The 17,296-nt window shown below is 42.3% G+C and overlaps 1 protein-coding gene across 1 annotated transcript; it reads right to left on the bottom strand.

Annotated features, from left to right (window-relative positions):
- Positions 1-13,584: 13,584 nt before the first annotated feature.
- Positions 13,585-16,842, bottom strand: smim12 (small integral membrane protein 12). The gene is made up of 2 exons (XM_049603171.1): positions 16,728-16,842; positions 13,585-14,654 (listed from the first exon to the last, which is right to left on the bottom strand). Exon 2 carries the CDS (start codon positions 14,624-14,626, stop codon positions 14,354-14,356), a length of 273 nt encoding a protein of 90 aa, XP_049459128.1. The 5' UTR covers positions 14,627-14,654; positions 16,728-16,842; the 3' UTR covers positions 13,585-14,353.
- Positions 16,843-17,296: the final 454 nt, after the last annotated feature.

The following is a 17,296-nucleotide window of genomic DNA, read 5'->3' as shown; positions in this document are numbered from 1 at the left end:
TGGGGAAAATGTCTTTTTAGTGTGTATTGCTTGTGTCCAACCACTATCCAAATACTGTCACAATATGGAAGCACTGAATCGCTCAAGTGAAAGCACTTTGGGAATGATCGAAGGGCGGAGGTGTGGAGAAGTGGATGAGCCATACAGGGCATCATGAGCATAACCTCCTGAGTGGGAAAAATGGAGGGAAATAATGTTAATTCAATGGCTGCTTTCAAACCCGTAGCTCTGGCTTAAGAGGGAAGAAAGGCATCAATTATATGCCAGTAAAAGTTCATACAAGGTGGAACAGCACTTTATGCTGGCTCTATTTAATATCCCTCGGGGAGCCCTGACTGTTGGTGCTGTTTTTGTGGAGAGAAATTGATAAAAATCCAGCACCTTCAACAAAGGTGCTCGCCCAGGCTCTCCATGAATGCAGCCATACGTCTTTTCAGAGACGCGGCCGCAGTGCTCTGCAGCACAGCACTCATTTCCAGCAATTTACAGAACTGTCTCCATGACGATAAGCAGTTATCTATAGCAGGAAAAGGAGGTTTATGGGAAATTCGAGTGAGACAGGTTCTCAGAAAACAAACTGCTTGAACAGCATGAGTCCAAACAAGAGCTGCAACAAGCAGCTGAAAACAAAAATAAAAAACTTTTTTTTCTCTTCTGCTGCAGTTTTATCAAAATGTTTCATCGTTTAATAATAATAATAGGAAGACTGGTTCTCTGTCCTCAGAGTGGAATGTGTTTATTGTGGGCAGCTGCTCCCTGTGTCAAGAATAAATTGGCAGATACTGCTGGGAGAACAATCCAAACAGAGCCTGCCGAAGCTGCCCAGTTCAATGCCTGTTCACAGAACTTGGCTGGCATTCCCGTGCTGTCTTGTTATCGCAGTGCAGGTGGGTGGGTGCATGAGCCTGTGCTTGCGTGCGTGTGTACACGTGATCATTCATGTATGTGTTTCCACAAAAAGCCAGGGGGTCACGGAACAGATTGCACAGTGTGACCCATATCGGGATCTCTGCTGCCAACCAAAGCCAGCAGCGGAACAGCAGAGCTCCCTTTTACATCCATCTTCCTTATAGCCGATCGAGCCGGAGAAGCCAGACGCCCCGCTCTATTCTTTCCACAGAGTAAACTCTCACCTCTTGTTCAGTGGAGCAAATACAAACCTCCAAGATGAGAACAACATTGCAGGTTATTTGCTGCTCCAATGGCCATTTTTTCTCTACAGTCAATACCTACCTGCCGGAGAAACTGCAGCCCTCCTATCAAGCCTCCTAACAGTGCAGGTAAAAGTGATGGTTAGGCTGTACATTCGTTCATCACAATAGCTTTTATCAAATTTTCTTATATTTTTTGTTTTGATTGGCTAATATTCACTAGTCTAGACTATTTCCCAAACACAGACACATGCTGCTTCAAGAGGATATTCCAATAAGGACTTCACAATGGAGCTAATTGTTTGTGTAAAGCTGTGCAAATAATCTGAGTCATTAGCTGGAAGACCCCAATCTGTGCGACAGGTCATCCTTAACGGTTACACATGCAACCTCTGGGATCAGCTGCACCATTCTGACTGCGTTTCCTGACATTGTTGAAGTCACCGCTGATGCACTTCCTCACTCTGCTGGTGAAGCCACATACCGTTTATCACACATGAAGACAGGCAGTAGCTCAGTTTAGTGAATGAGTGTACACTTACGCACTACAGCAGGGTCGTAATCACCTATTTAACATAGATTGGAAGGGGGCACCTTTTCTAATCAACACTTTTTGCGACCACACCCTCAAGAGTGGTCTGGGGTAAATTCCCACCTGGACAAAAATTTTAAAACTTAACAGCTCAACTGACCATTTCAGTGCATTTCGAAACAAACATCTTAGATCAAGGCTTCTCAAAGTGTTGACGACTGATTGCCATTATAGGGAGCCAACATATGATTGAGGGGAACACTCAAATCACATACTTCCATTAGAACACTTAAATGTAGTACACTATGTATACTAGGGCATTAACAGAAAAGTCGATTTGTTGACGTGTCGACGTCAGTGGCACAAGTCGACACACCTCGGGAGGAGTCGACAAGTCGTGTGTTTTTTCCCTGTCTCTCTGTGTGTGTGCTTGTGTACGGAATGCAATCTCTGCCTCTGATTGGCTTACACTGATACTTTATCCTTGATAAGTCAACATACTCGGGCATACTATAAGTGGAGCAGACTCCGCGAGGAATGTCTGCAGTCATTCGGGCTTTCATAGTCGAGTGCACTTCCGCGTTGTAGTTTAATGTAAAAATGTCCGTGAAAAATCCCTGCAATGTGAAAAATACATGCCGAGCAGTCACTGGTGCGCGGAGCGGAGTCCACGCGGTCGTAAAATATGAGCTTTGCGCACACAGGGCTTGCAGACGTCCGCTTTGAGTCTACGCGGACCTCCGCAGAGTCCGTTCCGCGTATGTTCCACCCGAGTATGTTCGGGCCTTCAGACACACATCACATGTGTGGAGATACTTCACTTTCCTCCGCCGTGTCAGTGTGATTATGTCATCAAATGACTTGTCGACTCGACTTCGACTTTATTGACAGATAAGTCAACCTGAAAAAAATCAAAGTCGTTAATGCCCTAATGTATACTATATTCTTCTTATGTGGTGCACTGATTTCAGCAGGGTAGTGTTGTCTCAAATTCTGCACTGCCATTTTGCACTTACAGGACGTAACAAAGATTTTTTAATTTAACTGCCTCCCGTTCTTCTTCATCCTCTTTTTTTGAGAATTGAAAATGTTGGGTGGAGTATTATTGCCAATATTTGACCAATATCTCCACCCACACAAAAACCAAACTTACGTCACAACGTCAACGCTGATCAAAAAGTGCTGCCATAGCTAGGAGCAAATTAGCTAGATAGCAAATGCTACTGTTAGTTAGCAAACTAATGTTATCACTCACATTCTTGTTTGACAACAGCATTGGTACTGGTGCAAAAAATATGGGTAAAACAGGCTCCTTGTCATCCCCAGCCGCCATGTCAGAAGTTGAGAAGTTTGTGACTACATCCAGAAAAATGGCGACTGTTGAGGGTGAGAAGTGTCCGGCGTACTTTCATTCATTAATTTGTTTTCTGTAACCACTTATCCTGTTGGGGTAGTGGGGGGGCTGGAGCCTATTCCAGCTGACACTGGGCGAGAGGCAGGGTACACCCTGGACAGGTCACCAGACTATCACAGGGCTGACACATAGAGACAGACAACCATTCACACTCACATTCACACCTATGGACAATTTAGAGTCACCAGTTAACCTGCATGTCTTTGGACTGTGGGAGGAAGCTGGAGCACCTGGAAAAAACCCACGCTGACACAGGGAGAACATGCACAGAAGGGCTCCCCAACTCTGGGTTCACTGTAAGGTGACAATGCCAACCACTGCAACATTGTGCTGCCCCTTAGCACACTTGTGCACTTTTCAACTTTTTAATACATTTGAAAGTAATAAAATAAGGCCATAGTACAGTGTTTGACATTGATTGTACCTACACATACTTGTCCAATAATACAGGAGGGACAAACACCCCCATCCTAGTATTCAAATATGCTCTAAATGTCCCTCTAAATGTTTAAATAAAAAAAATGTTATTCTATGTTAGGCAGCCACACACTGCTGTCCAGATTATTATTAGCAAATGCAATCACAATGGTAAGAAACTAAACAAACTGAAAATTGCCATTATTATTACCACCAGTTGTAGTATTACAGTGTGCTGCAGTTCTGTGTGAGGCAAGTTGTGTTTGGGGGTCATTTTGAGCATATTTGAATATATATCATTATTATTATTATTGCCTAGCACTACAGTACAAATGCAGTTCAAAGTGCTGTTAAGTCGCTACTGTGTTTCAGAGGGCGGCAGCTCTTTCCTTAGGGAATTTCTCACAGCCTGCATTGGGCTCTGGAGGGACTTTACAGGACACTCCTACTGTATGTGCCAAGCCTGTCCAAAATGAGCCACTCTGTTGTCATACTTCCTGCCAGCTGTAGCGCTGAAAGCCCTGCGAATCTCCAGGAAGCGAACTGTATAGGCAGAGAAAGCAAAGAAGGCACACTGAAGAAGTTAGGAATGACCAACGTGACCTCAGATCACAAAACTCAGACTTTCACTTTCTCTATCTCACACACTCACACACTCACACACACAAACACAAACAGCGGGGACCAGCATGGTTTAAAAACAGCGAGCTAAAGGGTGAATGAGGTTGTCGAAGTTATACAAGTTCTCTTTATTTGACTGTAATTAGAAGTGATGTGCCTCACACAGCAGAGACCACTTTTCAAAGTTTAGCTTTTATGTTATAGCTTTGCGTGTGCCAACTCCCTTTGTTTCACTCAACGTTCTGTGCACGCACACAATGTCGACACACGGTTTTCTCTGTATCAATAACAATGTCACGTCCAAGGCACCCAGTCCTTAATTTGGGCATTTGTGCTACTCAACAAAACAAGACAAAACTGCTTTGAGCAGTTCCTAAATTTAAACTCTGGAAAGGAAGCGGGTCTGTATCTGTTTCCTCTTCCAGTATTGTTTCTCCCCAGGGATTGGTCGGGTGGGATTGTCCACCCTGACAATTGGACGGCAGTGGGCATTGTTGCATTGTTTTGTCCCAGCTCCCCCATGTTTTGCTGACCTAATGTCACGGCCGCTCCATCAAAGGCCAGTGAAGGATGAGGGAAGTGGGCAAAGTGCCGGCTACGCGGCTGGAGTCAATTAAGAGGGCTGGTACCACTTATAGCTTGCAGAGTGTGTGCGTGCATGTGTGTGTATATGAGGTAGGGTGGGACATGCACAAGGCACGCTTGTACATGTTTATTTGGTGGTCTCTTTTAAGCAATTGGTTGTCAAGCTGAATTACAGGTCGAATTATTTAGGACTGTTTGCATCACTGAGTAGAGAGTGGTCTTTTGGGGTTAACGTCTGGGTGTTGAATTTAAAGTTGGACAAATCAATATTTTTACATTACTAATAAGTCAGATGACTATAAAGATCATTCATAGTGACAAACCCACAGATAAATATCGTCCAACTCTACAATCTGCTTCAGCTCTGTGAAGCGTATTAGCGTTTTTCATCTCATTGTTTTGGTTTTATGTTTCACAACTTCAATGTCTTGCTCCTCTCTCATTGCCCTCATCGACTCCAACTTTTTTCAGTCACAAAACTCTGCTAAACAGACTGTGCGCCACCTGCCCACAACCAAACAACAGACAAAGTTGGCAAATCTAGTGAATGTAGTGGAGCATTTAGCATATAAATAAGCAAGTACGAACTGGTGGAGACCAAAGAAGGAGCTAAAAAGAAAGTGAATAATGGCCACAAACACCAGTTAAAATGGATGCTAATGTTGCTCAGTGTCTGCTGGAAGTGTTTATAGCAAAGTGTTTGCTAACATGTTCATCACAACAACCTTTTCAAGCAACATTATGCAAGAATTAGTATTTTGGCAATTTGGTGCCCCTACAGTTTTGCACCACCGTCATAATAACAAATTCCTCCTGCTGGGTTGCAAACTGCTCATACTGTCTTGATGTCAGCTGTATTGACCTGTCTCATGGCTGATGGGAAGACAATAACAATCCAACAGCAGGGTGTACATCTCTGCCAATGTTATTTATGAAAGATTTTGACAGGCTGTATCGTTGTCACCCTATCTCCCTGAGTCTCACGGACAGCTGGGGCTCATTCAGCCCTGACAAAGGTAGCAAAATGTTTATTTAAATGGAAAAGGTGGTGCCTTGAGCCCCCTGTTACATTATGCAAGTGCACTACCTTTGAATAAACGTCACTGCTGACTGGGTAACACCACTGACATACCAACCAAACGAGAGAAAACCTTTGTTAAGGTCTGTTGCTCACCGCTTTTCAACATTTTGAGGAAACATGTTCAACTTATGTTTTCAAATTTAACGAGACCCTGTGCATGTGTACTTGTTGACAACTGAAGGATCTGAAACCAATAAATATAATATCAGAAGCCAAAGAACCATGCTGACTGACAGTGTAAAGTAATATTACAAAATGATTCACACTGCCACTCTCGCCTCACAGCAAGAGGGTTCGATCCCGGGCGTGGGAGCCCTTCTGTGCGGAGTTTGCATGTTCTCCCTGTGTCAGCGTGGGTTCTCTCCGGGCACTCCGGCTTCCTCCCACAGTCCAAAGACATGCAGATTGGGGACTAGGTTAATTGATAACTCTAAATTGTCCATAGGTGTGAATGTGAGCGTGAATGGTTGTTTGTCTCCATGTGTCAGCCCTGCGATAGTCTGGCGACCTGTCCAGGGTGTACCCTGCCTCTCGCCCGATGTCAGCTGGGATAGGCTCCAGCCCCCCCGCGACCCTCAAGAGGATGAAGCGGTTAGAAGATGAATGAATGAATGGATTCACACTGCATATTTGTATTTGTGGCATTAGAGATGAACCCTAACATAACAACAAGAATAACAACTAGAGACCACTCCAGCCCTTTTCCTTCTTCCTATCCCCCTAGTTCTGTCTCAACTACACACCTAAAAAGTTTCGTGACTGAATCTTGCACGGTTGTGAGGCTAATGTTTGACTAAATCTGTCTATGGACAGACAGAAGGACATAAACACTTGGCAAAATACTCTAAATGGCTTCTGTGGTAGTTCCCACTACAATTTATGTCTCCAGGACCACATTTCACAAAGATAACGCACACACACGCAGGCTTACGAGGCCCTTCTAGTTTGCTAAGCGTTTCATTATGACTTAAGGCGTTTCTCAATCTGCATTCTTGCCTGTATTTGTGTTCTTTTGGACTTGTGAAACATCATCAATCGCAGCCCAAGTACTGTTCCGATTCAAAGTCCGCATCCTGCCAAGCACAGTCCAAATGCCCATATGTAGACTTGTTCTGCCCGTTCCATCGGGGATGCATTGGGAGGTGACTTGTGTGGACTTTGGACAGCCAGGTATCCCAGAATGCATTTCATTTCCTTGGGAGTTTGTACTCCAGAGTCGAACTTGCTGAGTCCGAACTCCCAAGAGCGCACGTCCAAACTTGGCGTACTACTTGGTTTTGAGAAACGCCTTTAATTCAGTCTTTATACTCTTCGTCTTTGGTCTCTTTACCTGTGCCATGATGTCCGTACTAAAAATACTGAGGGAGCTTTTTCATCTTCTTTTTAAATCTGTATTTCAAATGGTTACCAAACATAGTATAAAAGAATCCCAGAATCCCCACACATAAAAATGAAGCATTGAGAAAATAAAATAGAAAGCTGCAAACAACTGAGCTAGCTACTGCTGTTAAGTGTTATCCCATCTTCAGGGAGGTCCTTCCAGCTCACCAAAGTTCCATGGTACAAGAATAGGCATTAGGGGTGTGGAACAGGAATCAAAGAGTTGCCATTTCCCTTGATTCAAGTCAGTGTGTGCGCAAAATCATTTTGAAAGTGTTATTGTAAGGTAAAGTAGTTGAATAATGTTGCTTAGTGAACATTTTTCATTCTTAAAATGTCCCTGAAAATATACCTTCAAATGTTTTAACTTGGATTTCTGCTACAAGTGTGTGTATGAGTTTGACACACAGCAGTACCTGTATTCCTGGTAGTGTGTGTGTAAGTGTGTGTTTGTGTGGTTATTTAATAGGGGATGTGGTGCCCTTCCAGCAGGCAGACAGCTCTATTGTTCCTGCAGCAAAGGGAACACCGTCTCCGGCCTGTCCACTCAGGATGTTGGATTGGACCTCCTTAAAAAACAAAAAAGGAACAGCCAGCATCACCCGCACCCATTATCCCCATCATCCAGCAAGAACAATGGAGCACCTCCAACATCCCCCCTCCTTTCCCAGGAGCCTCTGTGCTCAGTTCCCACAGTACTGTCCAGTTCTGGACCATTGTTAGACGGCAGACCTGTCCTCTGATTGTTCCCTGGAGGACACACATACCTTTCACACACCTAAACACACCACACTGCTTGTTAAGACTCTCTGTCTCAGAATAATTTTGCTGCACCTCCACCTCTACCGCCACCTCTCCATCCTCACTATGGAAACTTCCAACAGCTTGCAGTAATTGCCTCTCTGAGCATGCACAAGCAAGGTCACCGGAGTGAAGCGGGTCATTCCATTGATAGCAAACTTAAGAGGGGAGTACAAGCTGATGACTGCCGATAGCACAGCATTCACCACTCCAGTGCCAATGTAAATCTGGGCCTCGTAATCTTTCCCCATTTCACTAGCTGGCAGGGTAACGTAGCGGAACTTATCCTGGCACACTGGAAAGGTTATCATCCATTAAGAGAGCTCCTGGGGCAAGGGAGAGATGGACCTTTCTGCTACATTATTTAACACAGGAAGGGCCGCGGGACTGGAGTAAAAGTGTCAACAAAACAATCATTACAATTCTCTCTAAGTGCACTTGAGTTATCGCGTGTCGGATTTAAAAAGCTTCATAAAGTTTTCTCATTTTGTAGCATTTTACAACAACACTAACTTCTCCGTCTTCAATCGATGGTGGATTCTTATTAAAGTCTTTGTACCCTGACCACATCACTGCTCTTGTTTTAATAATGAGGATGGTAAAGATTTCCTTGATTGGGTATGTGGAAACTTTTCCCTCTTTCTGCCTACACAGGGAGATCAAAGGTCACACAGGCAACGTCTTCCTACATATTCTGTCAGCACTCGGCTACATTAGTTCAAATAAGCACAGCATATTTTTAATCACCACACGGGTAAAATCACAGAGCTACGAAGGTGAATCATTGTTTTTGCTAGACTACTATATCAATCTGTCAGTGATGGAGTGTGAGATAAGAGCAGAACTTCCCTTAAAAGGAGAAAGTGAATTTCAGCCTCATGTTCTGCTGATTCTTGTATCAACAGGAATGTTTTCACAGAGCTACAGTACAGGCCAAAAGTTTGGACACACCTTCTCATTCAATGCGTTTTCTTTATTTTCATGACTATTTACATTGTAGATTCTCACTGAAGGCATCAAAACTATGAATGAACACATGTGGAGTTATGTACTTAACAAAAAAAGGTGAAATAACTGAAAACATGTTTTATATTCTAGTTTCTTCAAAATAGCCACCCTTTGCTCTGATTACTGCTTTGCACACTCTTGGCATTCTCTCCATGAGCTTCAAGAGGTAGTCACCTGAAATGGTTTTCCAACAGTCTTGAAGGAGTTCCCAGAGGTGTTTAGCACTTGTTGGCCTCTTTGCCTTCACTCTGCGGTCCAGCTCACCCCAAACCATCTCGATTGGGTTCAGGTCCGGTGACTGTGGAGGCCAGGTCATCTGCCGCAGCACTCCATCACTCTCCTCCTTGGTCAAATAGCCCTTACACAGCCTGGAGGTGTGTTTGGGGTCATTGTCCTGTTGAAAAATAAATGATCGTCCAACTAAACGCAAAGCGGATGGGATGGCATGTCGCTGCAGGATGCTGTGGTAGCCATGCTGGTTCAGTGTGCCTTCAATTTTGAATAAATCCCCAACAGTGTCACCAGCAAAACACCCCCACACCATCACACCTCCTCCTCCATGCTTCACAGTGGGAACCAGGCATGTGGAATCCATCCATTCACCTTTTCTGTGTCTCACAAAGACACGGCGGTTGGAACCAAAGATCTCAAATTTGGATAGAAAACTCAAAATAGCCACCCTTTGCTCTGATTACTGCTTTGCACACTCTTGGCATTCTCTCCATGAGCTTCAAGAGGTAGTCACCTGAAATGGTTTCCACTTCACAGGTGTGCCTTATCAGGGTTAATTAGTGGAATTTCTTGCTTTATCAATGGGGTTGGGACCATCAGTTATGTTGTGCAGAAGTCAGGTTAATACACAGCCGACAGCCCTATTGGACAACTGTTAAAATTCATATTATGACAAGAACCAATCAGCTAACTAAAGAAAAACGAGTGGCCATCATTACTTTAAGAAATGAAGGTCAGTCAGTCCGGAAAATTGCAAAAACTTTAAATGTGTCCCCAAGTGGAGTCGCAAAAACCATCAAGCGCTACAACGAAACTGGCACACATGAGGACCGACCCAGGAAAGGAAGACCAAGAGTCACCTCTGCTTCTGAGGATAAGTTCATCCGAGTCACCAGCCTCAGAAATCCCAAGTTAACAGCAGCTCAGATCAGAGACCAGATGAATGCCACACAGAGTTCTAGCAGCAGACCCATCTCTAGAACAACTGTTAAGAGGAGACTGCGCGAATCAGGCCTTCATGGTCAAATAGCTGCTAGGAAACCACTGCTAAGGAGAGGCAACAAGCAGAAGAGATTTGTTTGGGCCAAGAAACACAAGGAATGGACATTAGACCAGTGGAAATCTGTGCTTTGGTCTGATGAGTCCAAATTTGAGATCTTTGGTTCCAACTGCCGTGTCTTTGTGAGACGCAGAAAAGGTGAACGGATGGATTCCACATGCCTGGTTCCCACTGTGAAGCATGGAGGAGGAGGTGTGATGGTGTGGGGGTGTTTTGCTGGTGACACTGTTGGGGATTTATTCAAAATTGAAGGCACACTGAACCAGCATGGCTACCACAGCATCCTGCAGCGACATGCCATCCCATCCGCTTTGCGTTTAGTTGGACGATCATTTATTTTTCAACAGGACAATGACCCCAAACACACCTCCAGGCTGTGTAAGGGCTATTTGACCAAGGAGGAGAGTGATGGAGTGCTGCGGCAGATGACCTGGCCTCCACAGTCACCGGACCTGAACCCAATCGAGATGGTTTGGGGTGAGCTGGACCGCAGAGTGAAGGCAAAGGGGCCAACAAGTGCTAAACAACTCTGGGAACTCCTTCAAGACTGTTGGAAAACCATTTCAGGTGACTACCTCTTGAAGCTCATGGAGAGAATGCCAAGAGTGTGCAAAGCAGTAATCAGAGCAAAGGGTGGCTATTTTGAAGAAACTAGAATATAAAACATGTTTTCAGTTATTTCACCTTTTTTTGTTAAGTACATAACTCCACATGTGTTCATTCATAGTTTTGATGCCTTCAGTGAGAATCTACAATGTAAATAGTCATGAAAATAAAGAAAACGCATTGAATGAGAAGGTGTGTCCAAACTTTTGGCCTGTACTGTATGTTGTTGCACATGTTGCTCTATAGTGTAAAATTAACAGCAATGACAGACGGCAACAAGAGCAACAGTGATCTGCATATAAACACGTTGATAAAGGCGAGACATAAACGCATCAGTCACTGACATAATGCTTGCTTTCACATCGTCATACTTATCCAAAGACAGCTTCGTCCAAGTTGATCCCAAACACAGATTAATCTGTGACTGTTCTTCAGACGTGGTTAAACTAATCCAGGCTATCACAGTTATCAGGCTATAATTATATTAATCCTTATCCAGCTAACTGTGGTGTTTACATGCATTTAAAGGACTGACGGGTTAATCTGAGGTAGAACAGTGCACGCTCTTATTTTGAAATAAAGAGCATGAGTGAGTTGGAGCACCAATAAGCAATCAAATGATTGACTCAGCCTTAAATTTAGATAAGATTAGTGTGCTGCTGGGGAGCCTCCCAGCATACACTGGGGCGACAGATTCATAGAAGAAAGTGTCACTTTGTGAGTGTTTTTGCATTGTTATTGGTATCATCTTTATTTTATGATTAGGTACAAGTGAATGCAGGTGCAAGCCTGTTCTACGGACAAATTCAAATTCAACTTTAGTTTATAAACTTGTTCCAATTTAAAATAAATTTCCACTTAAATCCACTTGTGCTTATGATCCAAGTTCAGTTCATAAATTAAGGTGTTCAAATGTTAATTTATCATTAAATTATCATGGTTAAAGGGCATGTTTGTGGTTGTATTAGCAGGGTGTCTACACGTGTCAGACTCTTAAATTAAATGCATTTTGAGACATTTTCAAGAGTTTTTAAACCAAATTTCAAAAAGATTTTTGGAAAAATCGTTGTTTTCTTATTCAAACATTGCAGGTAAGATGTATACATATATACGGTTCTGTACAGAAGTAGATTTTATGTGGGAATATGGGAATAAGTTCAGTGCAGTGGCGGCTGCTGGTCTTTCAAACAGGGGAAGCTCACTTTAAGTTTACATCATGAAATCTGTCATATTGTATCGAGGCAGTAACTTATAAAAGGAACATTTAATTGAAGCTGTTTTTCAACCACACTCATGCCATAGAACCACAGCAAAACACACCTCAAAGACTTTCAGATGGGTTAAAGAAGAAGACTCCACTCGCAAATATCTGCATGGGACTGAACTCGAAATGCGATGATGCTGGTGTGTATTTCCAAAGCGCTGTCAATCACAAAGGGGTTCAGCCTTTTAGACAATTCCTCCAATCGTCATGCAGACACCGAGCGTCCTCTCCCACCTATCGCTCCATTAGGTCCCAGGGAAGCTGAGCCTCCCTGGAAGTGACGATTTTGTCGCAGCTATCCAATGACCGTCTCGCTTTGCTGCATGAAAAAAACCTGCTCAGCGCTGTTTCATAGGAATGCTTGGAGGCTCCGCGTCCACCGTGCTGACACGAGAATGTATGACAGGGAGGTCGCGTTTGAAAACTGGTGATAAACAGCTGACGTTGCAATGTGAATTATTATTTTAATGTAAATTCAATAGTGCATGTTTACCCATTTCTTCTATGAAATTTTAGGGAAGTTCGGCCTCCCTTGTTGTCTCAGAGCAATCGTCCCTGGTTCAGTGGTAGGTTAAAAGATCAATAACATAAGAAATGTGGACTTTGAAACAGAACAGCAGGACTAATTTTGACAAAGAAGTGGATAAATTTGATAAAATGTTTGTGACAATTAAGACCTGACTATTTAAATGGTTAAAATGTATGAAATGAATTTAAGATGTTTTAAGACTTTAAGACTTGTTTGAACCTGCAAACACCCTGATTAACCTTCAAACATTCAACAGGTGTCTCTTTTTTTAGGGTTGTTTTTTAAAGAGTATCCATTTAATTTTGTGTATTTTATCATAAATAGATGTGTAACTATCAATAGTGGAAATTACATTGTAATAATTGCCCTAACAGATTGTAATGGTTTCTCAATAACCTACAACTTCTCATCTAAAACCATCATACCTACTGTATAAGAATGATTTGTATCTGAAAGTGACTTCATGTGTGGGTGATTAGTTAACTTTAAAAACACTTGTGACTATGTCTGTGACTTTTATCATTTCATATTATACCAGAGTCCACAAGTCAGACTCCAAAAGGTGAATGAGTCGGCGGTTTCCCTGTTCCCGGTATCATTGCTTTGTCTACCGTGTTCCCTCGAAAATCATTTCCTCCTTAAAGCAGAATGAGCAGAGTCATTACTTCCTTCCTTTGACTTTGATGTTTCGTTCTGTCCTTGGCTGCAGCACTGTTTCATAATCAAGTGGGATCAGATATTTTTTCAGACCTGAATGTGAAACAATGCTGCTGAAACGCGTGACAAAAACCGAAACTTTTATTACTTTGTTAGAAGAAATCATCAGTAGGAGAGAGACGGTGAGGTCGAGAATTCTCTGAGACGATTGCCAGCGATAGCTGAAATATCACACAGTAGCACGCACTTTCAGAAAACAAATTTCCTTTATTCATCATATTTTTCATAATAATTAAAACTTGGTGTGCAAACCATCCAGACTTTCTAAAATGAAAGTATTGTGTAGATTTTCCAGACTAACTAGCTTAAACTTCCTGAGAAACCTCCCACACTGTTGGCGTCTTTTGTCACATACCATCAAAGGTTACATGAGATAAAAGTAACTAGAACAAAGACCTGTCTCTCTCCTCTTCCTCCGCTTTTATGTTCACAATCAGAGGTCTTTTCTCAACATACAGAAATGATTAAAAGGAGAAATGCTTTTCTACAGACTTGGAACATGAAGATGATTTGCATCTTTGTCATCTCTTGCATCATTTGCATGTGATTTAACAGCGAAGACAACATTTGTGTCATAATACCACAACTAGATATAAATATAACAGAAAATGACCAATGCCCATCAAACCATGTCATCAGTTCAAAGCTTGGGTCCATATTTAAGGGTGTTTTAATTATAGTGTCTTGTTTTAATTGTTGATCAGTGCATGAACAGGCTTTATGTGTGACACCAAGGGGAAGGTCAAAGAATCACATCCAGCACATAAAAGCTAAATTTGACTCCATAAAAGTCCAAATTGTGTTTTTACACAGGTAAGCTGATGCAGGAGTGAGGATGTATGGCTCATGTGAGTAGGAGGAAATGGTGTTTTTGCCCTCTGGTTCACCCTCGTTGCCCCGTTGCATTATCCTCCTGCTGAGAAAGGGTCATCGCAAGTGTCTCACGCCAGCGCAGGTTAGCTCTTCTCAGACCGGTTCCTATTCAGAGCTGCTCTAGGTGTGAACTCCAGTTTCTCTTTGAGGCTAAGCACCTGGGTGCTGTCCATACCCTCTTGTTCCTGCAGCTTCCTCTCCTCCCTCAGTTCCAGGATGCTCACCTCCTCCCGAGGTTTCGGGGTCCCCCTGATAAACCACTCCAGGTGGTAGCCCACTGCTCCCACCACAAAGGCCACGGGGAAGGTGACATAAGGGGCATAGGTCCGTACCGCCGTCCAAACTACAGGCCACATGACTGCAGTCCGCTTTGGCTCCCGGGTGCTCAACAGGGGAAAAACATAATTGTGTTTTAACTTACATTAACAGCTGATTACAGTGTAATTCAATATTAAGAGGGAAAAATGTAGCTAACAGAAAACTTCAACTAATAGCCTGGGCTATTATTTGCTTAAATCACTGAAATCAACAGGCCTATTCGGGACAGGTGTCTACATGGGGCAGGCCTTGAATTCATTTCACGCAAAACTGTTACTCGGCAAAGACCGGGAAATACAATCAAATTTAAACCAGTATGAATATTATTTGAATAAAAATTAGACTTCAAATAAAATATCATACACACAGGCATACTGACACTAGGGCTGCAACTAACGATTATTTTCATCGTTGACTAACCTGTTGATTATTTCTTCAATTAGTCGACTAATCATTTTATCGAAAAATGTGTTAAAATGTTGAAAAATGTCGGTCTGTCTCTCCCAAACCCAAAAACTATGTCATCTAATGTCTTGTTTCGTATTCATGCCAAAGGGTTTTAGTTCACCGTCATGGGAGAGTGTGTAAAGCTGCCAATATCTGAATGTAAGAAGCTGCAATAAGAGTATTTTGGGGTACTTTTATAGTACTTTTCTGTGAAAAAAGACTCACCGATTATTTTAATAGTCATTTAGTCAACTAATCGTTGCAGCCCTAACTGACACAACCCCACATTATCCTGTGAAAATAATACTCACAAGTTGACCTCATTTTTATGAAAAACTCTTTTAGGTTTTTGATCCGAGGACCATAACGGACTGAAGGAGTATGATTAACTTACAACGTAATCAAGCAATGGACACCTAATTTGAAGTAGCAAACAACCCGGTTTTATACATCTGAAGAATTTCTATAAAAAAAAAAATGAGCTGCTTTAAAACCAGACCGGGCCTCTAATTGAGACAGGCGTATATTTGTCAAAATGTGCAGCCACACCAGGCTAGTAAAAGGTTTTACTGGAACTGGGCTTTTAATTTAAGTTTTACGGTAAATGTACCTAACAGAGCATTACGTACAAGTGCCAACATGTAACTGACTTTAATAACAGACTGTTACCAACAAGACAGTATATTAAAAAATGACATTTGTCTTCCATCAGGTTTTAACCACAAGGGGGGAAGTCTGCAGAGAAAGTGTGTCACATTTTAATATCATATCAAAACTATTGGGGGCATAATAATCTTTATTAGACATGAAAATAATCCAGCTGGATTTGTAGTGTTGACACCTGGGATGACTGAAATTGACAGTGTCCACACATGCATACAGTATAAATCTAGTGTAGTGTATTTATAACACAAGCAAGACGCCAGTCAGACACCAGACATCAAGGCCTGTCTGTCCTTCTCATGCCCTCCTCACCTTTGCTTTGCCCCAACCAACAACATGTAGTTTACAAAGCGAATGGCGGAATAAACGAGAAGGCCCTGAGTAAAACAGCCCAAAATGGAAGTCAAACAACAAAGATGTACAGCTTAAACACATGCCAACTAACGGTAGCTTTGCTATGTCAACGTTAATGCTAACTTGGGCTCTCTCAAGGGAACTTCAGACATGGTTTACAACTTACAAGTTAAAAAACTATGACAAAATGCGTTTATTGTTGTGTTGTTGTCTTGCCGAATTGGAAAGCGGTTCTCTTCAATTCTGAAAGAGCATTTATTTATGTCTGGCACCGTGCGGTTTACTTTGTACGTATCAAACAAAAATTAAATGGTCAAATTTGCTATGGAGTTTGGCTTGGCGCCGGCTAACCATTATCATAACCAGCCGATAGCGAGGAGCGTGGCGGGAACAAACTTGTGAGGCATGTTAAAATATGAGAAAATGTTTCGTATTTATTTCCCCTAGAACTATCGTTTAGTTTGGAATTATGTAACAGGCGTTATTGCGTAAAAGTCTCGACACGAAACTGCTTGTAACCGGCTACAGTCAGGTAAGTTAATAAGTAACGTCACAATCCGAGCGGTGACATTCAAAAGCTGCATCCGCCATGTTTGTTACAAGAGTCCGTGTGGCGTTTATATCGCTCTAATATTTTGAAAATGACATTTGTTTCATTCATTAGCCTTCACTCACCTTTACCGTTAGCACTTTGGTGCAGCAGTGGAGATATACGCAATATCTGTGCGACAGTCTGTCACTTCCTGGTTGAACTTGATTGGCTGATGAGCCTCGCGCTGCTATAACTAAGAGGGTTGCAACTGTGTTTTCCTCGATGTTTTAGCACCGCCTAGTGGTCAAAATAGGACACTACATTGAGATGAGGAATGCCAAAACATGCATTTCATTTTTTGTTTGTTTCTTTTAGGTACCAATTGCATAACACCTGACATTACTTACTATATAGACTAACTATAAATACATGTATACTCAATTTAAGATCATTAAAATGTGGACTCACTGCAGTAAAAAAGACTCAGTGATGCACTACTTTGGTTATATAGTATGTTAATATAACATTGCAACATTTATAATGTAATTTTCTTGTTTGTGTATCATTTGAGACCTGACACAAAGGTTCCCCACCTCTTATTAAGCTGTAAAACAGTTTAATACTTCATAATCAAATAACCTAAAACCATCTGCTTTGTGAATAAACAGTCAGAGGAACTGTGCTCGTGCATACATGCATGTTTGTCCCTTCC

Source organism: Epinephelus fuscoguttatus, linkage group LG17 (assembly GCF_011397635.1).
Source record: "Epinephelus fuscoguttatus linkage group LG17, E.fuscoguttatus.final_Chr_v1".
In the NCBI taxonomy this organism is placed as follows: Eukaryota; Metazoa; Chordata; class Actinopteri; order Perciformes; family Serranidae; genus Epinephelus; species Epinephelus fuscoguttatus.
Note: the sequence above shows the minus strand (reverse complement) of the source record. Positions and strands in the feature narration are given on the sequence as shown.

Coding starts and splice junctions, on each gene's coding strand:
- smim12 (XM_049603171.1), bottom strand. CDS start 14,626: ATGTGGCCTGTAGTTTGGACGGCGGTACGGACCTATGCCCCTTATGTC.